Source organism: Camponotus vicinus, unplaced genomic scaffold (assembly GCF_025532165.1).
Source record: "Camponotus vicinus isolate PSW18456_S1 unplaced genomic scaffold, iyCamVici1.0 SCAF_3, whole genome shotgun sequence".
Taxonomy (NCBI): domain Eukaryota; kingdom Metazoa; phylum Arthropoda; class Insecta; order Hymenoptera; family Formicidae; genus Camponotus; species Camponotus vicinus.
This window is the reverse complement of record NW_028141967.1, coordinates 3,904,776-3,929,550: the sequence shown is the minus strand read 5'-3', so window position 1 is coordinate 3,929,550 and position 24,775 is coordinate 3,904,776. Positions and strand designations below refer to the sequence as shown.

General features: G+C 31.2%; 1 protein-coding gene across 4 annotated transcripts in view; it reads right to left on the bottom strand.

The window, feature by feature from the left end:
• Positions 1–24,775, bottom strand: part of Calx (sodium/calcium exchanger 3) — a 68,866-nt gene that overhangs the window by 26,454 nt on the left and 17,637 nt on the right. For all 4 annotated transcript variants that reach the window (XR_014437785.1, XR_014437784.1, XR_014437786.1 and 1 more), the window contains exon 3: positions 16,948–17,039. Coding sequence is in view for 1 of the 4 variants with exons in the window: in XM_083094143.1 (XP_082950269.1) it covers positions 16,948–17,039 (92 nt within the window). In the remaining 3 variants the exon portion in view is untranslated. The remainder of the gene's footprint in view (positions 1–16,947; positions 17,040–24,775) is intronic.

Genomic DNA, 24,775 nt, shown 5'->3' with positions numbered 1-24,775 from the left:
TCAATTTCGCTCGATTTTTCCCGGACTTTAAATCGATGTATCCTGCATTATTTCCGTAACACTATAAAGTTCACATCCTGCCTAACATTTTGAATCACTATCCTCTCTTCCCGACGCAATTATAATATTAAATACAATAATATTGTCTTTTTTTATAATCATAAAAAATTTTTACGCCCACCGAGGTTTCAAATTTTTTTCTGCAAACAAAAGTGCCAAATTTATTATAATAAAATTATATCTTTCACTACAGATAACATTAGTGGATTTTATTTATTAAAAATATGAGGTAAAATGATAAGCAAAAATCATTTGTACAACAATCATGAAGTAATATAATGATAATATATTATATTCGAATCGTCGATTATCATGCTCGGTAACTCGATCGGACAAATGCAACAATGTATAATAATAATAAAATGAAAATTTGAGATTTTGCGATATCGCGTTTCTTCATTTCGTGTGAAATTTATCAGAATTTAACGTACATAAAAAAATGTCGGTTAAGTTATAAAGAATTCATTTTTTATAGCCCTATTCCCGAAGGAAACTCGAACTCGAAGCTCATTAAAAAGGCGCATTTGTACGAAAGAAATGAAAGAATACGATTTATCGGCGAGTTTAGGAGGGGAGGGGAGGGGGGGGGATCTGGGATGAGAGATTAGTAATGGCGAATCATTTCTGACCCAAACGGGAATAAAATCGATAAACGATCCTGGCCGATGAACGCCAGATGCAGCCAGGGCGCAGATTTATCGCCTTTGAAATCCATCTTTTATCGGAAAAGCGGTAGGTATAAACTCGGAAAATTCGCCTCAGAAGTTATCCTACGTTTTGCGAACTTCTCCCGGCGCTTTTTTCCGGCATTGCTACGCTTTTCTCAGTTGAATATAACGGTGCATCGCGATACGTTCCTGACTAAATCGTACACAGAGTTTATATACATCTATCTTGACACTTTTAGTAAAATTTATTTTAGTAAAATTTATTTATTTATTTATTTAATAACTTTTGTGATTTTTTTTGCGCCTGCAAAAACTTGGAAAAGTAGCAAAAAGATCTTTTTTTCTCCAAGTATTTTTAAAACTTTACGAGTATTAATTATTCAAAATGGATCTTCCCCCTGTTTTTTATTAAAAGATTAAAAATAAGATAAAGTTGAAGGATAAAAATTATTTTTTTAAATAAAGCACAAATATTTTTATTAATTAAATTCCTTTATTAAATTCGGGATATGATAAAATTACACTTGTTTCATATTGTATGAAATAATTTACCTTTTATTTTGGACACTTTGGATTACTTTCATTCGAGTAATTTGGGCCGAATAATCTTTGAGCAAGAGAAAATGTATATTTGCACACCAGATAGAATTATTCTATCTTCCTACATTGGATTTTACTGCAATCGGGAAATTTCTAGCGGAACTGGGACACGGTGATTGAATACGAGCAACGATAACTAATATGACTATGGAGCGTTTCCATCAAAATACTTTAGACTCAATTGGTATCGGTAAGTCGGAAATACATCGGTGGTATAAAACCGCTTCCTTCCGCAACCTACGAACGGTAGTGGAATTTTTACGACCGACCCTCGATCAGGACGTGATCGAGAGATTATCGGAAAATATAAGAAATTTGGTAAGGAAGGGTAGGAAAGACCGGAGATTTTCAGTATAGACAATCAGTATTAGAGGATCATCTCCCGACTTCCGAGGAATCTCCGCAAGTGGAGCAAAAAATGCTTAATTTGAGAGAATTCGATTTTTTTTTCCTTTAATAAAAATAAGAAAAACCTATTGTAAATTTACTGCTCTAATGTGATTTTATAATTTAAAAAATTAAACTTATAATTTATAAAAATTATATAATAAATATATTATATAATTTTATTATTATATTATTATTTTTATTTATTATTATATAATAAATAAATTATATAATAAATTATTTAATAAAAAATTACATAATTTATAAAAATTATACTAATAATTATAATTTATAATTTAAAAAATTGCACTCTAAATTTACAATTATATAGTACATAATTTGGAAAAAGAAAAAAAATGTCACATTGCTGTATCGAGAAAGGCGAGGATTTTGGAAATTTGTAGAGCGTAATCTTTAACCGGGTAACGTTCGGCACGTATATAGGTTGATGTAGCGGTCGAAATTACTCCTGATACTGCCAGGAAGCAAGAGTAAAGTGGATCGGCTGTGGAATGGATGGGGTTAGGAATGAGAGTGGTTAATGCGCGAGCGGACTTATCATGGATCACTCGGACGGCTGCTGCAACCGAGGAATGAGAATTCGCTCCAGAATCGGGAAAATTTTCAGGCGAAAAAATACGCGCGCGCGGACACAAAATTTTAATTTCGATTTTTGTTTAACGAATTATATGCTAACATAAAAGTATTATCAAAATATTGAGAAAATCCATTAAAGAAATGTGCATGTGATTAGCTTCGTAAAAAAATCATTATCTTACAATTAGAAAAGCCATTTCCCTTTTTTTACTGCGCGCCTTTTCCGATAAAACTTCGATCTAGAGATAATTTATACTTTGAAGATTCACGAGAGATTACGTACTTGAAATTTTTCAAGTAAAATGGTTGAAACTTCGTTAATTATTAGGGAGCAGAAATATATGTATTCGAGATCCGTTCCCTAAAGTGTACTTTTTAGCCAAGAGTTTGCAAGTTGTTACAATTTTTAAACTACTTCCGCAAGTTATACATCGATTATAATTATTATTACTTACCTTACAAGTGCACGATTTTATAATTAATTAATTACGGCTCATTAATTATTCTCAATTGTGTTTATTAATTTTATCGATTACTCTTTATTGTTTATTATTTTTTAGCTAAAATATGTAAAAAATTCAAGTAATTAAATACATATATATAATATAATTTTCAACTATAAAAAAATACATTATTTTAATAAGAGAGTTTTTATATATTAAAATATTTAGAGTAGTACATTTTTTCTTTAGTTTTATTTTTTCAAGTGTTATGTCGTGTTTACTTCTGTTTTATCATTTTCTTTTTATTACTTTACATTAGTTTTTTAAGAGTCGCACACGAGTCACTTATTTGTCGACCTGTTCGCCTGCGAAGTTTGCTCGACTTTAGCCCGGGAATCCATTTTTAGCAGCAACGTATGGCGCTTCGCAGCCAACGTAACTTACTGTCGCGGTAAAGTTACTTCTAAGTAGCAAATTAACCACGTTGTCTAAAATTCTCGAGGCCGATCAGCGGAGAAGTTCTTGCGAATAACCAATTAAAACGAGTGTGAGCTTAGAGTAAACTTGGCTAGAGCTTCCTCGTCACTTTTGCTGTCGATGTCGATTGCCAAGACTTACACCGTTCAATAATTTATGAACATCGGGAATATAAAAGACAGTGTCGTGATATTGAAAATCACAATAATACTTCGGTCCTTACATAACCCAGGAAACACCAAGTAACATTTATATAATTGTTATTTGTAATTTTCCATTCAACAATATAACTGTTATATGTTATATAATTGTTACATAATATGTAGCATGTTATATAACTGTTACATAACATGTAACAGTTGGGAAATTATAACTAATACAACAGTTATATAACATGTAACATGTTATATAACTGTTACATAACATGTAATAGTTATATAATTGTTATTTGGGTTTGCTGGGAATCGAATCTTTCTGATTACTAACTAAATTACAAGATTATTTCCAACTTGCAAATATAGTGCAATGAAAGAAATGCTTGCTCTTGGGTTCAAGAGAAGAGATTGATATATTTCACGTTTTAAAAAAACGACAATTTACAGATATCAAAATCCAAAAGCAAAATGAAACCCTCCCGGAGCGAAAAGTCAAAGTTGACATAACAAATGGAGAAAGTTTCGAATATAAACACAACACAAAACTTCCATGGTCTGCGGCGAGATTGATTAATTTCTTAATTAAAAACAAACAGCCACGGGTTAATTAGCTACCGTGGAAAAGTAACGAATTGTCGAGACCTTTGCTCTTTTCTGTTCCTTCAGATAAAACCGCGTGTATAATCAAACAATGTAATTGTTGGTGCGAAAATTAAAAATTATGCACGCCAAAAATCATATGCAAAAATTATGCGTGAAAAATGATGTATAAAATTATAAACAGGCTTCGCGCGCGAGGGAAAATTTCCTTGCTAGAGCCAAATGATTTTTTTATCGTCTCGTATACTCGTTTTTTTTTCCACGCTCACGCGATTCTCGGGGGATCAATGAAACAACGCTGTTGCCATCTCGATCGAGTCCTCGAAATATAACCGATTCTTCGTGACTTTAATCTAAACTGCATTTGTCAGGGGATGAAAATGTTAATAGGGTGAGAAAGTTTTAACCAGCAAGCCGCGGGTTATTTTCCCCTGAGCGAGAGAATTTTCATCTACCTCGAGCGCCATTGAAGCGCTTTTACGACATTTCGTATGCAATTCGCGACGATTCGATATTAATCTTCATCCTCCACTTCGCATATTTATTTGTCGCCATTTTCGCAAACTGACAAATTCGCCAGTCGCCTATTATATAATTTTGCACAGTATCGGCATTAATTATTTTATTTGGAATATAAATTATCTAGAGAGCGCTTTAGGTTAGAAAATTTTTTTTAGCGATTTACGTACATTATTTTCTTCTTAGTTAGGATCTGTGTTAAAATTTTAGTTCAGAGTTTGGATTTTTATTTATACACATATAATATTTATTTAAAATTTTATTTTTATTTAATTACATATAATATTTATTTAAAATTTTATTTTTATTTAATTACATATAATATTTATTTAAAATTTTATTTTTATTTAATTACATATAATATTAATTTAAAATTTTATTGACGAAAAATTTCCATTCAGGGGGGATTTTAATTAGACTTTATATCTTAGATGTTACGTGAACATATATATACAAAAAAAATTCCGACCGCCATCTTATGATCATTCGTGAGGGGAGACAGTCTTTTTCTTCTTTCCTCCTCCCTCTCCTCCTTCTCCTCTTTTGCCCCTCAGGCATAGAAAGGCGATACGCCGCATTTAGTGCCGACATAAAGTCCACCCGACCGAAATCGCTTCTGTGTCCCGGTGTTTCCTACGGAAAGCTTGATATATAGCACTGGCCTGATCGTGCCCCAATTGTCTCCCCCTCCCCCCTCTTACCCCTTCGTCTCACGGCCGTCCTTAGTTACTTCGTATCTACTTTGGTTGGTTTCGCTTTGCTCAGACCAAATACTATAAACACTGGCGGTTCCTATTTGGACGGCTGAATAATGAGGCCCCAAATTCCAACGCGAGAATTGAGTCGCGGAATTAGCCGAGAATTCTCTGATCGAGATTAATCTTTAACTTGCTGATGCAGGATGAAAAAAGATCAAATCAGTACGAGGAAGAAAAACGAATTTATTATATGCAATAATAATTATTAATCACACGTAATATCTAATTTATTATTTTATCTAATATCTATGTATAATCAATATTCCTTTTTATTATTATAATAAAGTATATAGTTTAATTATATTTTATATCTCAAAGGCAATCGCAACTTTTTAACTTTAAATAAGAAACTATAAAATTAAAATAATTAACTTTAGAGAAAAAAATATAAAATTAAATAAATTGTAAATAAATTGTAAATAAATAAATTTAAAATAAAATAATAAAATGTGAATTGATTTAAATAATAAAGTAGAATATAGAAAACACATAAGTTACTTATGTGTTATATTTTTTTTTAATTTTTATTTAAATTTTGATTGTTTAATAATTAATTAATTCTGATGATTGTCTAATAATTAATTAATTCTATTATTAATTCTATTGTTAATTATTTAAATTTTAATTATTTATATTAGTCCCATCGTGCAAGTCGTGATCATGTAGCAATATTTTATGGCGCGAAATCACGATCGATTAAAATTCTTCATAAATTGCAGATTCACCGTCATCATCGCGATGAGGTGGACATTTACTGATGGCGCTACTATGCGTGATATTCAGAGCATAGTAAACATAGTTATTAATAACCCGCTATTATTTCATTACCAGCGGAATCTTATGTTACGCTCGACCTGGCACGAACAATTTACACCTACGTCGTAAAAAAAAGCCTGAATGAAGACGAATATAGAACCGAGCAGTGACAAACGTGTCAGTTGCATAAGGAGGCGACACTTTAAAAATTTATCGTAGAAATTATGAAAACTTGAATGAAAGAATTATAAAAGTGTGAATAAAAGACTGATGAAAATTGTGAATAAAAATTATGAAATTTTATCACGAAAGTCAAGAGACTGATGAAAACCTATCATAAAAATTATGATCAATTTATGAATCATGAAATTAACCATGAGAAAATTTTATCGCACTGAACAATTTTGATCAAAACCAATTTTGCGAAAACCAATTTATCGAGTAACTTAATTCACTTTTCATCCAGCCATAAAAAGAGTTAAATGATAGAAAAATTTCTTCTTTACGAATAAGAGCGAAACAGCGTGTATTTTTTTTATGTTTTTATATTTTTGTGTTTTTTTTAATGGCGAAGTTGAAATCGTACTTCGACAGAGGAGATTACGTTTTGGCGCGTAAAGATCAATTTCTTCGATGCTTATCTGAGTTCATTAGTGCGAATGACGTCGTCAACCGCGGATGAGAAGAAGTTTCATCATGGTCGAGGTTATTTCCGTCACTTATCAGTGTCTGCTACAAGTCGGAATAGAGACTGATTTCTCTCTGATACATTGACTTTGTCCCGCTTTTGTCAACGTTTATGTTTATGCAATTTTTTTATTTTTTTTTAACACACACATATATATCTTTCAGGTGCACATGAAAATGTATAATTATATTTAGTGTATAATTATATTTAATAAATATCATAAATAGAAATGACAAAAATTTATTGCGAAATGTGTTTAATAAAATTACAATTGAAAATTGTGGATAAAAATTAGAAAGATTTATCGCAAAAAAAATTCGTGAAACTTGATCATAAAAATTATGAATAAAAATTAGGAAAGATTAAGTCTTCCTAGCTTGTCATCTCACTTATTAACTGATTTAATTAGTTACATAATACGTGTAAAACGCACGTTAAATAAACGTAAAATAAACGAAATGTTCGAATCGATTTAACTTCGAGAAATAAATAAAGATATGATTTGTGATGAATATCATAAACGTCCATCATACTTGTATCTGTCATCAGTTATCGATCATGTATACGCGCTGGCAATCCTAAAGATATTTTAAATAATATATGCCGATTCTTTTCATCTCACGAAAGTACGAAACACATACAATCGAACCATTCATTATATTAATTAATAATATATGCCCTTTAAATATTGCAGGGAGAAATTTTCCAACTAGACTAGTAAATGCAGCGCGTTACAAAATAATCACGATACACAGTCACACACAACGCACACACTAAAATCTCGGGTGTTATCGGCGTGGGTTGCGATACAGCTTATCTTTTATTCGCTACGTTCATTCATAGCATCATCGAGGCTGATAAACGATTAATCACGTTGAATGAGTCGATCGATGAATCACTACCTTGTGCTTTAAACCGTTCTACACATATATGAGAGACTCTTATTGCTTGATATTACATCGATTTTATTGTTCCTTTAACTAGATTCGCGATATGCTTAATAATCATTTATAAATATATTTATTTTATATTTATTACATATTTATTTATTTCGCTTATTTTAATTTGAATGATTCAGTGTTAAATATTTTCCGAAAATATTTTTTAAAATTGCCAGTTTATGTACGATCGATATCGAGCAAATTTTCGTTCATAAAACTTTTTGCGCGATGGCGTCGGACGTGATTGTTAATTTATAAATATATTTATTTTATATTTATTACATATTTGTTTATTTCGCTTATTTTAATTTGAGTGATTCAATGTTAAATATTTTCCGAAAATATTTTTAAAAGTTGCCAGTTTATGTACGATCGATATCGAGCAAATTTTCGTTCATAAAACTTTTTGCGCGATGGCGTCGGACGTAATTGTTAATTTATAAATATATTTATTTTATATTTATTACATATTTATTTATTTCGCTTATTTTAATTTGAATGATTCAGTGTTAAATATTTTCCGAAAATATTTTTAAAAATTGCCAGTTTATGTACGATCGATATCGAGCAAATTTTTGCTTCATAAAACTTTTTGCGCGATAGCGTCGGACGTAATTGTTAATTTATAAATATATTTATTTTATATTTATTACATATTTATTTATTTCGCTTATTTTAATTTGAATGATTCAGTGTTAAATATTTTCCGAAAATATTTTTTAAAATTGCCAGTTTATGTACGATCGATATCGAGCAAATTTTTGCTTTATAAAACTTTTTGCGCGATGGCGTCGGACGTAATTGTTAATTTATAAATATATTTATTTTATATTTATTACATATTTATTTATTTCGCTTATTTTAATTTGAATGATTCAGTGTTAAATATTTTCCGAAAATATTTTTTAAAATTGCCAGTTTATGTACGATCGATATCGAGCAAATTTTTGCTTTATAAAACTTTTTGCGCGATGGCGTCGGGCGTGATTGTTAATTTATATACAATACGAGGTGGTAGGGAAGGCGAATAGGTAATCTGACAGCTATTTGATGGACATTAACGAGCGTTTAGCGCATAAAGACGCGCTTTATAGGCGATCCCGCCTTTTCACGAGCGCACTTTAATGACACTCGCGAATTCGCCCTACAATGTCGAATAATGCGGCTAATAACGACGTTATTGTTTCGTCGAAAGTAAACTGGCGCAAGTATTACAATGTAACCAGTATACGGAGGAAACAATCCCCGATGAACCACGTGGCTCAAGCCACTCGCATTCGCGTTTAATACGTTTAACGTTTCGAATGTAATCGTCTCCCTTACGTCAACAAAGAGGCAAAAATTTCGAAGCTTCAGGGTAATCGCCGATAGAAACTCGGCGGATCTCGTCTCTCGCCATCATTTTTGCGCTTCTCGCTCGCGCATTGTCATGCAAGGGAGAAAACATCCCTTCCGCACGTATTCCCGCGGATTACACCGCGAACAATTAAAAGCCGACAGATACACAGCTGTCATAAACAAGTTTCAACTATGTAAATTCGAGTGGCGTGTGCATCGTAAAGAAAAGACCCCGGGAACGGCCCCCACCCCCGGCTTCCCGACCCAGAATACGCCGACCATAAAACGCGAGCTTGTTACACAATACACGGAGGCTTAGAAAATAAATGAGAATCGCACACACATACATACACTGACCGAACGAGGCGCGAGCTTTGGGCAGCTTATTGGAAATGTAAATGGGTCGTTCATAAGTACCTCTGCGTGTGTGCTCCTCTATTTCTATTAATAAATGTAGGAAGTAGATAATTACGCTCAGAGAGAGGAATAATAATAATAAATTTGGTGGGAGAGTAAGATAAGTGATATATATAAATCCAAAGATCCGTCATAAAATATGCGACAGAAGTAAATTATCCATATAAATATATTACTATCATCTCGTAATCATTGTTATAATTATTAATTATTATAATTTATAATATAATAATATTACATGTTATAATGAATATTATTTTATTATGATTACATAATCATTGTTACAAATATTCATTATTACAAATATATTATTTTTAGAATTATATTATTAGCATCTTTCATATCGTTATTTTTGTTATTTTTTATCACATAACTAGTATATTTGTGCATAAATATAGTAGTTATATAATAGTTATATAATAGTTATATAGTAGTTATATAATAGTTATATAATAGTTATATAATAGTTATATATTTTTAATAATGAAATATATAAACACAAAGATTAAGTGTGTCACTTTTATCATAATTGGGATTAATTCTTCCCCCTTTCTTTCTTTTTATTTCATTCTCTCTCTCTTTCTCGTTTTTTTATCTGCGATCAATCAAAATTAACATACATATAATAACTTAATAAATAAATTCCAATATTTTAAAACCCGATAATAATAGATACAACATCGGGTAAATTAATCCCTGTTCTCGTTCCGTTTTTGACGTACGTTCCCTCGCATCTTATATACCCAGTACTACAACTTTAGTTATACAACCCCGGACGTAGTTTGTCTAGTTTGTGATTGACGTCAGACTGTATTTAAAGTTCTATAGAGAGTCGAGCTAGACCGGTCACGCGATATTCGTCGTGGATTTTCCTGACTCACGCGGGCCGCGAGGGATCATGGATCCCATTACAGCCTCGTCACGTCCTCCTCTTCTCCCGCATCCAACTTTGTTTATTCCCTACCATTACTCTGACCCCGCTCTAGCCGGGATCTTTTTATACGTACTAATGTGTCATTAACGATCCAGCCGCTGTCTCTTATTAGAATCTCAAGAACGGGGGACTTTTGTGCGTGAGTCCAGCATTTCGAACGACATTTCGAAGAAATAAATATGTTTGCAATAAATATTTTTGCTTTAATAGAGAAAAAGAGGGAAATTTTATTTAGCATAAATAAATGATAGGCGGCTTAATAGTTGGAAATAGCATGCGCTTTAGATAGATTCGCATCGCGAGGAGACGTAGACGGAGTCGGTGGTTGGTGAACTTCATCAGTCTGGTTTATAATTGGCATTAGACCGTATTTATCGTCTTATATCTCTCGTGTTACGTGCGAGGCCACGTGATAATTTTGAATTTTCGGATGCGTCGCGACGCCCGAAGTGCAAGAGCACGCATCAAGCACATTCGTATAATATACTAATTCACTTTACAATTCAGAAATGTGGGTATCATATTCACGTTAAGTGCATGAACAACGGTGGTACCATGTTATAATATCAATATTCATGTTTGCACAAATATTTTGATAATATTATCCGATATAAATTTCATTCAAATTGTAAAAAATATTATATATTTTATATTCATGAAATATGTTGTAATTTTACGTTAATTTTAATATATATTACATATAATAATTAATTTCTGAACAAATATTTAAATATCGAAATAAATTCAAAAATTTAAGTTAAATTATACTTAATAAAAATCATATATGGTTTTTAAAAAATTACATTATAAATGTTATAAATACAAAGCTCTAGATTAAAATATATAACAGATTAATTTATATAACAGAAAAAAAGAGGAGAGAGAATTACATAAATTTTCTCTTGTAGCTGAAAAAAATTTAAGCTGATTTACGAGTTTTATTCATTTTTTTTTTGTCACAGAACAATTTACTCTTAACTTTAAATAATTTAATATATTAATTATTAATTATAATTAATTTTTTTTATTTTAGAGTTTTGATAGATGTAATTAACAAGGTTAACATTAATATAATCATATTTTTGCGACAGCGTTCTAATGAGAATGCGGAGCCGCGACAAACAATCATTTGATCACGATCCTTGAACCGTTGGCAGAAATAAGTGCAAACGCGTGTAGGCACGTGCCTAATAATAGGTGTAAGCTAATACGCGATGCTAATGCAGATCATCCGGTTATATTTTTGCGATTTCCCTTCTTCATTTGTTGATTTTATTCGCGATATTTGACTGCCTTGTCAAACAAATCATTTTTTCTTTTTTCTCTTTTTTTTTGTACAACGAGAGAGAAATGCGATTTTGCACAGAAACGTCGACGCAGAATTATTCGCGGATGAACACGTCAATAGCATTACCGAATTATGTAATGTACTAGTTCGAGTTATGATATGCAAGATTGATGAAACCAAATTTTCTTATAATAATTATATCGTATTATTATATTTCCAGAGGATTGATTAAAAATATATTATTATTATATTTTAAAATAATTTTATATATCAATAATTAATCTTATACATTATTTTTAATAATATTTTTAATAGTTAGATTATTTTTATTACTTTCATATTATTTTTTATAATATTATTAATTATTAATATTAATTTTTTATTATTGTATTTTTTAAATATTATTTTACATATATTTTAAAACAATGTTATATAAAATATAATTTTTATATATTATATATATTCTTGTATTATATTATATATTTTTTATTAAATAAAATCCTTCTAACGAGAAAACATTTATGTCAAAAATGACTCATTCCGCTTAATCTACAAGTTTGGAAAAGAGGTCTCGCGAGAGGCGTTTCTCTCCGAAATTTTACGACGTCCCTGAAACTTGCGGGATAATTCTCCGTCGAAAGTTGCAAATGTGCTATGAAAGGTCGCTAATTATTCACGCCGACCATTCAACCGATTCCACGATTTCATTAAGCGGTACACATCGCTCTTCTCCTTCAACTCCTCGAGAAAATTCAGAGGCTATTAACAGCCCGCGAGATTCACCTAGAATTCTCGTGGGCTATCCTCGCCAGGGAATCCATAATCGACTTCCCTTTCATCGAACTTTTGGATTACCGGTTGAATAATTAGTTGGACCCAAGCAGCGCGATAAAGACTAAGAAAGAAGAGGGAATCTCTAAAGAATAGAAGCATCTTCTTGGCGTAAAAAAAACCATTGAGTGGCGAGACGCGGATTATTTTAAAGCAAATCTTATAAAAGATGAAAGTAAAGCAAATACTACGAAACGTGACGTGCATTTTAGTCGAGATGTTTTAAAAGAGATGTAAATTTATTTCAAGAAAAATTATAAAAATATACTAGTGTACATATTACGTCATATTATTACACATTATTTCGTAAATAAATCATTACCGATCAAGTGCTTCAAGTGCCATCGACACTTTCAATAAAATAGTTGTGTTATCATTATCGAAGATAATCTCGATGTATAAGAATACTTGAGGGAAAAATCAAAGCATTAGTCTCTCGGGCTTGAAGTATCGCAAACATCTCTAGATATGCATCGATCCGGGAGACACCGACACATTTTGGCAAGCTCCGCTGATATTTATAGATAGATACGCGAAAATATTTAGTAGATGCGAGAGACGTGTAACGCCGTAATTTAACGCGTAGGGGATATGTTTTTATTTAAAATTTAATAAAGAGAACCATCTTCCTTTAATATATACATTTTTTAAAGAGAGGGAGAAAAGTTTTATAAATATTAAAATAATATTATGCTTTATATATTATGCATGAATGCTTTCAAATTATGTAATCATAAAATTATAATATATAATTATATGCAAATTATAAAATTATATATTATGAGATTTTATATAATTTTATATATTTATATATTTATATAGATTTTTCTTATTTATATATAATGATAAAATAAAATTATAAGTTATTTTTCAAAATAAAATTATATTTTTTATAAGAATTTTTAAAACATTATACCCAGTAGATGTATTTAGCAAAATTTTTTTTTTATTTTCTTAAGAGAAATTTTTCTCTACCGGAATATTTTTATATTTTATTCTTGAAAATTAATCAAAATTTTCTCAGCAATAGATGACAAGAAATATATGATATTTGAGAGATTAATAATATATTGTAAATAAGGAGATAGATAAGGAAATTAAGCGAAAAATATATATAAAGAACACTAGATAAAATGATCATAAATGTTAATTTCTTTTGGAATAGGCTTTAACAAAAATTTAATCTGCAGCTTAGTTGCTAGATTAAAAATTTGAAGTGCAATAAATGACGATTCTCCGCAAAATATTGTTCTCAAAGATAAATCGTTAGCTCCCAATCGGAGAAGCTGCAATTTAAAGAATCATCCAGCAATTCCCGGACGCCCCGTATACACTATAATGCATATGCATAAGCATTGCTGCACCGTTCGTTGCACATGTTAGCGTGGCCTCTTAGCATGCAAATCGCAATTGCACGTGCACGCGGCCAAAATGAAATCGCGGACGATGGATTTTATTCACCTCAAAAAAGCCCGCCGAGATCAAAAACTTCGCTCGTGAGATTATCGAATTAAAGAATTTATCCGAACATAAAAGAAAGTTTGTAAAAAAATGAATGAGAAGGATATTATCGACTTACACTTGGACAAAGTCTGCACAAATACACTTCTAGACCAATTTGTAATCAATCTTGCCTCGTCTATCTATTTAGCTATTTATATAAATATATTTTATATAAATATTTTATATAAATATATTTATTTTATTTTATTTAAATATATTAAATTAAAAATAACTAAATAATATATTAATATATTAATACATATCTATTAAATTAATATATTAATATATATTTATATTAATATATTATTTGGTTATTTTTAATTTATTTTGTATATATTTATAATTAATATAAAATATATAGGGGGAATTTGATTTATTAAAAATTAATTGTTACACAAATAATCACTACGAATTAAAAAACGGGTTAGTTTCGCAAAAATCTGCGAGAAGTATGTGCGCAGACTTGTGGTAAAAAACACCAAACCATCATCGCGCGTTTAAATTTCAAGAATATAATAATAAAACGATTCAAAAAACTATCACTACCTTCTTATTTTAGTTTACACGCGAGATCTAACTATTCGAAAAACGTTCTATTTCTACTGTATTAATGTGAACAAAGCCTTATGGATCATGGCGAAGCTATCAACAATTAATTATGGGGAAACGCTACAGCAGACGCTACCTATCGGTCTCTTAGCTTTGTGTTTTATATTTCACGTAAGGGAATAACGATAAAATAATTATAAAAAATAGAATTGAATTTTTGTTTTCATTTAGACAATTTCAAAGATAAGATTACTTTTTAAGTTATTAATAGAAAAATAAAAATAAATAAATATCTGTAAAGCTGGCATATTATTTCGGAAACTCATAAATAATTAGAAATATTAGCTTTATTTTCAAATATTTTATTATTAATATTCAATAATTTTTGTTAATATAAACGTATAATTCGATCATAAAATAAAAAAATGCTTCAGGACAAAATGAAACGCCACGCAACGTCTCATTTTGCCTTTCGAGATTTTCTTTATTTCTTCAAATTTCAAAAATTCATAGCTTTACGTGAGTTCTAGGAAAAGTTCTATCTTTCAAAAGCAAAAAAAAACCTTTTAAAATCGATTAAAATAAAATAGTCAGGAGCACATGTACGAGAAGTAAGATGCTGGTCGATTTTCGAGAGTTCTGTTTATTTTAAAACAGTTCTCGTATATTGAGCATTTCTTATGAATTCCTGTATCTCACGAAATAGATTCTGTATTTCTAAAAAAATGTGTATATGTGCTACTATGCGGTTAATCAATCAATCGGCGCAGGACTAATTAATGCGCAATAATAAAGAAGGGAAAAATCGGACAAGCGCAAAAGTGTCCGTTTGTTCAAGACTTACGTTCAATTACGGTGAATCCAGGTAGAGAACCATCGCGTGACACATGCATAAAGAGACACGTGGAAATCAGTTTTCGTCAAGAGCAATGCCTTCAACATTCTCATCGTTGAAATAGACATCGACTTAATCATATAACGTAATTAATTATGTAATAGCGTCGTCAATCGTCACGTTCGTATTTTTCCTGATCAGTCTTTTTTCCTTTCTTTTCATTAAATATATAAGATAGATAATTGATACAGTTTTTGATAGTACTTTTTTTCGAGAAACAGTGACTTCTCTTTAACAAAAATTTTTGTTTTCGAATAATGGTTGTTTACATGAATATCCAACAAGATATTTATCATTGATGGCTCGTCATTAATAAGACTTTAAATCGGATTTATGTCGATGCGCATTTAATTTTCGTATTCGCTATTGTTATGACACACGGTCGCTGAAATAAATAACGGGCTCTCACACGATATTTTCCCGTTTAAAACCGAAGTTTTTTCATCACGGACTTGTCAGAGGAGGTTGGCATGGCTTCCAAGTTTATATCGCCAAAAATTGAATCGAACGGAAGGAGGAACGCGAGCAAGTGACGGCGCTATCGAAACCGAATGCCGAAAGTTGGAATCGAGATTTTTCTTGTTTCGCGGACGTATATACAAGGTCAGGCATTTAAATTCGAGCACTTGAATTTCTTTTACGAATGTGCGAAAAATGTTCCTCGAAGAAAAGCGCCAGATCGACGATATTTTTTTCTATTATGCAAGAAAAATTATTCATACAATGATCAATACAATAATATATATTATATCGAGTTTTAAAAAATGTATTCCATTTAAAAAAAAGAGAAAAACAGTGTAACTTACATATATATTTTTATAATATACAGGGTGTCCCAGACTTTACGAATCAGCCGTTAATGGTAGATTCCTGAGATCATTTGGAAATGAAAATTCTAATGTCAAAATGTTGAGGAAGACTTTATAAAAATGTTCAAACTACTTACTACTCGCATCGAAGACACAATCGCACTCACTGCAGAATCCTATTTTTTATTTTATATTGATCTCTCTATCGATATCGATATTATCGCACTGTACGCGGGCCCCTTGATGCGCTACGTCTGAACACAGGGAACGTAACGCGCTGATTGGTAATCTTTAATCTTTTGTAGCGCCGAAACTACATCTTCTTCAACAATTTGGTATTAAGATTTTTGTTTCCAAATGATCTCAGAAATCTACCATTAACGGCTGATTCGTTAAATCTGGGACACCCTCTATAATAAAATTATATATTCTATAAAAATATATTATTAATATATTATAAAAAATATATTATGAAATATATATTATAAATATATTATAAAAATATATTTTATATAAAAATATATTATAAATTTATATTTTATAAATAATATTTTATAAATAAATTTCTATAAATAAATTTCATAATTACTTTTCATTGGCTAAAATTTTTCCGAGGCTTCGCGCATCGATTTAAATGTCTGATTTTGCGTGAGAAGAAGAAGAAGGGTAAGGAAAAATTACTGTCGGCTTCAATGTGCATCGAGAAATCATAAGTCGGAAAACCCTGTACTCACCTCCTTGTAACAACGGCTCGCCCAGTTCGACGTAGAAGAGAGCATCCTTCTCATAAGAATCCTCCTCGATGATTTCTAGATTGATCATTTTCCTGAAACAATCGGAAAATACTCTGAAACTATTGCGGTGAGCGGCTTCAGGGACTTGTTTTTATGTAGAGCGTCGTTTCCGGTTAAATACTCGACATCAAATTCTACCTCGGCAGCGGCGGAAAATTAAACTCATCGAAATTATTACCGCTTTCAGTTCTCTCTTTGCGGTAATCGATTCATTAGAGAGGAAAGTGTCAGACGGTTAAACGCAAACTGCCTCGTCTATTTCGAACTACATGAACAGCATCGAAGAAACAGAGAGAGAGAGATCGATTTATTACTTTAGATAATTAAGTGTCGAATAACTGTGCAACTTGCGGACGCGTATTAATGTCAGGTGAAATAATTGAGGGCTTCTGCTGGAAAATGTGCTATTTTCTACAATATTGCTGGTGTACTTCCGATAGGATAGTCATTAATTTCCATGAAAAGCAGAAAACCAGATCCTTTGATACTCAAGGCTCTTTCATTTATCAGATAGATCAAAATTCGGTTTGAAATTAAGAATAAGTAATATAGAAATTTAATTGCTATTATTTTTGATATATATCAATTTTATATTATTTCTAATGCGACAAAAATTGCTCGGTAAATCAATTTTATAATATTTTTTGAATTTTAAAATAGCATGTAATGTGAATCAATTTTTTTTAATTATTATCTAAATTATATATATATATATATATATATATATATATATATAATATTATTATATAAATTATTATATAAATTATTATATATATAATATTATTATATAAATTATTATATAAATTATATATATTGTGTAAAAAATATAATATGTGTATATATATTATAAAAATTGTAGTTTTATTTAAACAATTAAAAGTAATCGTTTCCATATAAAACAAAACTGTATATTGGCTACAGAATATTTTCTTTGAAGTCTTGCAACATTTATTGCAAATTATTTCTTCAAAAATGAGCAATTTCAGCGATATTGAGGTGTGCACTTCGAAATGAAGGGCATATTTGAATTATGTCAATCTCCCTTCACTTCTCTTTGTCTCCTCTTTATATTTAATAAGCCAACAAAAAGCTCATTTCGTCGATTGAAATACATTTTATATATTAGTATTTTTTCTACTTCTTTTTTATATCTGAATAAAGTTTCTTTTATGTGAAGGACTTTATTGTTTTTGAAAGAAACTTTCAAGTTGTCACTCGATGTACGAGATGCAACTACTTTTTTATATTTATAATGTGCGATTCTATTATTTACACACCCGGTGACGTTTTCGCTGAAAGAAAAGGATAAAAATACGCGAGCGGCTACTGTCATTTTCTTTCTTCTTTTTTTCTTTTTTTTACTTTTATGCGAAACGTTTTCTATCATCGCTTACAACACAAAAAGCTCTCTTTTATGTTCCCTCGCCCGCAAACAGTATGCAGTTCTTTATGAAAGAGATCTGTTAGTGGCAATAGATTAATAGAGCTTCCGAAAAGCCTTTAAAACGTTTGTCGTGCGCTTCAACTTTTCACAACTTGGACCTCACAAAAGTTCAAAAACTCAAAAGCTTTCCATGTCCGCCCCCGGCAAGTTATGCTAGTAATATCTTTGTCTAAATATAAGAGGATTAAGCGATAAAAATTTTAAAGTTTTTTAAAGATTGCACACCGATCCAAATTGATAAGAAAGTCTCATCTGTTCAATTTCAAGTTGAGTCTCATGGTTAAATAGAAATTTAACTTAACGTTTATTTAATGTTTAACGTTCGATAAGAGAGAAAGTTTAATATTATCGCCGTAATCGCTACAGATCCGCAAGGATGCAAATTTATAATGATCGTAATATTCTCCTTTTACGATAAGACTGCGGCTCTTACGGTTTTTGCGACGAAAAAAGAATGTCTTAATGGTTCGACTGCTTTATGCATTTTTCCTGCACGACGTCGATGTTATCGATCCTATAGCTTAACCTTTCGATATTTTGTATAATAAAGATTCTTGGAGCAAGGGAAAGGATATTATTCGCATTTAAATATAAAGTTCGAATTTATATATTTCCGATGTCAAGATTTTTTTATCGCAGATAATTTCGGCGCATTTAAGGGGTTATGCCTAGTCAGCAGACCGAAAAAAAAGTATGATGTTTGGGAATTTTTTTTGAAAAGTGTAATAATTTTTTTTTATAAATAAATTTTTATTCAAAAGTACAAATATTAAGGATGTTATTATGTATTTTTTTAAATAAAATATTTAAAAATGTAAAAGTTATAACGATTCTCCCGGATATTGTTTTTTAAAAACCGCTGCGCGGTGAGCAGTGCTATTCGAAGCTGATTCATCTGATATCAAAAATTCGATAAACTGTAGTTAATGTATGAAATTGTCTAGTAAATGAACGAAGGATTAATCGAAAAATTTGTTTGGGACAAAATGGCAGCCATTTGACACTAAGATATTCTTTTTCGACTTAAAAATTGCTCATTTTTTATTAAGTAAAAAAAAGTATTTATTAAAAAACAAAATCCTTCGCTCATCTACTAGGTTTTTATATGTAGAAGAAGCCTGTAAAATTTCAAGCAAATCGGTGTAACGATTTTCGAAATATCTTGTTCGCCGACTTTGAAAAAGTGATTTCGAGAAAAACGCGTTTAAGATTTGTGTCAAGTTTACGTTTAAATAAAATGCAGATTTTTTAATTTACACAGAATAATCTATTCCGGGCCCATATAATTTTAGTTTATTTGAATCTTCATAGTATATTGACTTGACAGCCCTCAAAACATCAGAGCTGAAGCTTTATAGACGTGTTTAAACGAAGTTATAGATTCTGACACTTCATGAAACATACACTTACTACTCCGTCAATTTGCATCCGATTAATTTGAAACTTTTAGGAAATATTCAATATGATATACTTAAAAAAAATGTAAAAATATAAAAATCGGTTTCTTTACTTTTATGACTAGGCATAACCTCTTAAGTCTCCGGATCATAACATGAAGCTTGCATGTATCGGGAGGATAAAAATCTCTCTCGTTTAAATTATCTTGTAATGCTAGAGCAGAAGGCACATTATTGAACTTGTATTATTGGAGCTGTCCGTTCTGGGAAGACTGAGACAACCATTTGTTACCTTCTACCTGAAATATCTGCTGGGAGCTATAAGAAGTACAAGCTTGCAGAAGCAACGGGTAACACGTGTTAAACAACTTGAAAATGTCAAACATATGTCGTAGGCCACACATCGATAGGTCGCGACGTGTTATGTACAGGGTGACCGGAGATAAAGCGTGAAAAGGAAATACGCGCTTGGGGTAGACTGTCGTTGACGTTTAAACTTTGCGCATCGAGGTTTCCTAGAATTCTATTATTCCCAACGACACTCGCGTATTCCTACCTATTTGCATGTTCTATCTTTTCTACATCTCCGATTACTCGATACAAAAATTATTTTGTTAAAATAAAGGGAGAAATTTACACGAGAAGATGAAAGATTGGGGCGAGAAAGTGGATTTGTCAAGTGATCATTTAAAAAGTAAAAAGAAAAAAAGACACAAGATTAATTAGTTCTGGGAAAGAGCATTAAGGGATTCCTCGAGTTTCTCGGATTCCCCGAAAGTTTATCAGAGAAAAATTCCCCGAAGGATTCCATGCATGACAGAATTCGCCGGGAGATCGGTTTTGCATAACACGTGTCGAGCTTTCACAATATGCAGTCGTACAGTAATACGAAACCGTACCAGTGCAGCGAAACGAAAGCTCGTTAAAGCGAAGAACTTCATTTAGCGGCGTTATAATTAAGCCGGTTAATGCTTGTTATCTTGACGGTAAAGCATCGTTACATGCAAGACTTAATCCGCGTTCATTCATATCGCGCGTACAACCATCCCTTTGCTATCCCTTGCTATTCTTCGACAGGAGACTCGGAATTTTTGGAGAAACGTCAAACAAAACTGCACATGTTTATTTATTTATTTTTTTTTTAATGCGAACGATGTCCATAATCCCCTCGTGTCCGCCTTTTTTGCATCTTAATTCGTTTCAGGAAGATGAGGGAAGAGATTTTGATCCTTAAAAATCTTCAATATTTAGCAGCAAATTCTGTAGGAACGTCCCTAGTCGAACACGAACGTCGCGATCCCGCGAGACTTTCTCGGGAATGTAAAATCGCCTCGTTACATCCGACGTAAATGAAGAACGTCGATTACTCTTGCCGGGAAAAATGGCGGCCGCAGATTTATTAATCCGCGAATCCCAGAGCGACCAGCCGAGTTTGCACTTAATTGCGAGTTATCCGGCTACAAATGACGACGGAAAGCCGCGTAATGCGTTTTAATGGGCGGAGATATCGTCTAACGCGATTAACCGACCCTTTGTGCTGACGAAGGTCTTAGGGTCTTAAGGTAAATTGTATTACATCACGCGCGCGGCTCGGTTGCGTCTCGCTGAAATGAGTTCATTCGCTTTAACGAGTCTCTTTGTCCGAAGACGGAAAAAAAATAACTTAAATTACATCCACAAACTTCTTAGTTTCCAAAGTGTTCCTAAAGTATCTCCTCAACTCGCCGAAGAATTCGTCAGAAAAATCCTGAAAAAGGACTCCAAATAAATCTCCAAAGGCTCTTTAGATAATTGAGTATATTCAATTAATTATAAGTCACATTCGTAATCGAGAGAGAGAGAGAGAGAGAGACTCTCCTATATTTATATTTAATGTTCTTATCTTGATATTCTCTTATCTTCATATATGATTTTTATTTATATAATTTTATTTTTATTTTTATTTATATAATTTTATTTTTATTTAATTTTCATTTTCATCACCAACCACTATTATTTCATTTAATTATTATTTAGAATGCAAATAATAAAAATATTTGTTACATTCGTGTCCCTCCGTCAAAAAAAAAGGAAAATTTATTGTTTGCTTTAATATTCTCAGAGGTGTTTATTTTCCCGCGACAACTAATTCCTCTTCCACTCTCTATTCTACTTCGTTGCCCCCTTATTCATCTTCATATGTGCTTTAGCAAGCCCCGACGTAACGCTTCCGGGGTGAATCTGATTACGCGCTGAATGAATTTCAGAATTACAGCCGACACAGAGCGTAATAAGCGAAACCCGAAATGGCAATTACGAATTTCGAGCTGTTCCGGAAGATCGAGAGTCATTGAAATCTGTAATATTGTTTTAACAATGAAAGATTAATTCTCATTTTTCTGCTAAACATCCTTTCGCTTCACGAGATTCGAATATAACGTTATTAATGCCTATAAATAAATATTTAACTGACTTATAAAATTGAATCAAATAGCGAAATACTTTGTAATTACTAATCAAAAATAACAAAATTAATAAATAATAATAATAATATGTATATATACACGATATTAAATATAATAACATGTAGAGTTAATATTATATATTATATATTCTAGAGACAATAATCCTATAATTTAATATTATATTATATGACATAAACAAAAATATTTGGAGAGAAACAAGTAATGAATAATATAAATAATAAAATTTTAAAGGATAATAAAATGTAAATCTAATAATAAGCTTTCCTCGTTTGCTGAAATGTCTCGCAAAAGAATTTAAAATATCAAAATATTACATATGCTAATATTATTAATTACACTACATTAACATATGTGTACCTAATTACATTTTTAGTATTAAAATAATTAAAATAAATAACAAATCCATTACACATGTGTAATATTAATTAATTATATTAATTGATATTAATTAATAATATTATTATTAACATATTTTATACGTGCGTTAGAACTATTTAATAAATAATAAATAACGATAAAAATTGTAATAAATAATAAATAATAAATAAATAATAAATAACGGTAAAAATTGAAGTAATGCATGTAACGACAAAGAGATGTAACGTAATAAATACAATCGGAAGCATCTAGCCCTTCGCTTGTCGGATGCCTCGTACATGTGGAGAATGATCGGATAAAATTCGATTCCTTTACTTCTATCCCAGATAACTCATTTGTCATCCTAAAAACATCTCTCGCACGACTGCGCCCCAGTGAAAGAACGTACATTTCGGAGGCGCCGCCCGCCATACGAAATAAAGCCATGGTCCACTTGGGCAGTTCTTGTGTGAGACGTGAATTGAAACGCTCACGCGAGCGGAAGGGTGACAGAAAGGGCTCTCACTCTCAGTGGAGAGAGATTAAAATAAAGCAACGGATTTTTAGCACAAATCGCGGCGTCCAAAACACAAACATCTACCAGGCGACTGAGATTGTCTTTAATTTCTTATTTTTCATTTATATAAAGAAAGTTTAATTATTTAATATACATATATAAAATATATATATAAATTTATTCTTAATTTATATCTCATACTGATATTAATTTATATATTATATTAATAAATTTAATGTATTAGTATTATAAAATAGTATTATAAATTAGTATTATAAAATAAATAGTATTATAATTAGTATTATAAGATAAAATTATGAAATATATAAAATAATAAAATATATAAAATATATAATAAAATAATAAAATACAAATAATAATATAAATAATAATATAAAATAATAAAATATATATAAAATTATGAAATATATGAAATATATAAAATATGCATACATAATATATATACAGATATATATATTTTATATAAAGCAAATTTTTTTATATACGTGATAAACTTTTTCAGTATCGGTTAAAGATCCGAGGTTGGTAATGTCCCTGGCGATATTCGAGAACGGAAGGCGACGCCTTTCTTCGACGACGCCGACGCCGTGAGGTCGATCGCCCAAAAGTAGTATCATAACAACCAGAACGAAGCTGGAGGAGTTGCCAGCGTGTGCAGAAATGTCCAAAAGAAACTTGCAATTATTTAAAGAAGTCAAACACAACATGTCATGTGTCATATGTCATAACATATGTCAACGGAAGGCTCCGTTTATTCACCGACGTTTTATTAACATTATCTTACTCATAAACACACATTTTTTTTATACATGAATTTTGATTCGATTGGCGATGTTACTATTAACGATGTATTTTTTTATCGTAATCTGCATATTTAATATTTTCAAGACTTCATCAGATTTCGTCTAGTCCAGACACTATTAGCGCTCTTATCATAGAACGAACGAGAGCTCATTAAATGCTAATTTGCATGGATTTAAGTAACGTCGCCGGATTAAATAACCGAACAGCTACTTGGCATCGTTAATTAAATTAATTAGCGTGCGCATCAAGACGGATCAGATTAAGTTTACTTGCTTTGTCATTACTTTTCTTGTCGCTTGCTTTTTTTTATGGATGCTTTATTTTATAAACATATTAAATGTGTGATGTATTCTTTATTATTCTTTCTTCTCGATCTTATTCCTTCTTCTCAGATGATTTTGAACGAGCCTTAAAGTTCGGGTCTTAAGAAGGACGTCCGGGTGACGATAGCGAAGAGCTTTATCGAGGACAGATAAGCAGTTTCCACATAGTCGGGACACGGATGAACGCCGGCGGGAAGGTCTAACTATAAATAGCGTTAGAATATCCATTTAAGTCTGTACGCACGTTAAATCGATCGACCTCTACCCGCTACAATGAAGTCTTACGTTACTGCCTGATAAACACCAATCTCTTTCTTTCTCTTTCTCCCGCTCTCTCTTCCTCCTCGAACGGAGGAAAACTCGCTTATTTATACCTAACGTCTTCAATCATGCCTGATACCCAACGACAGCAAACAAGTGGCATATAATTTAAATTGTAT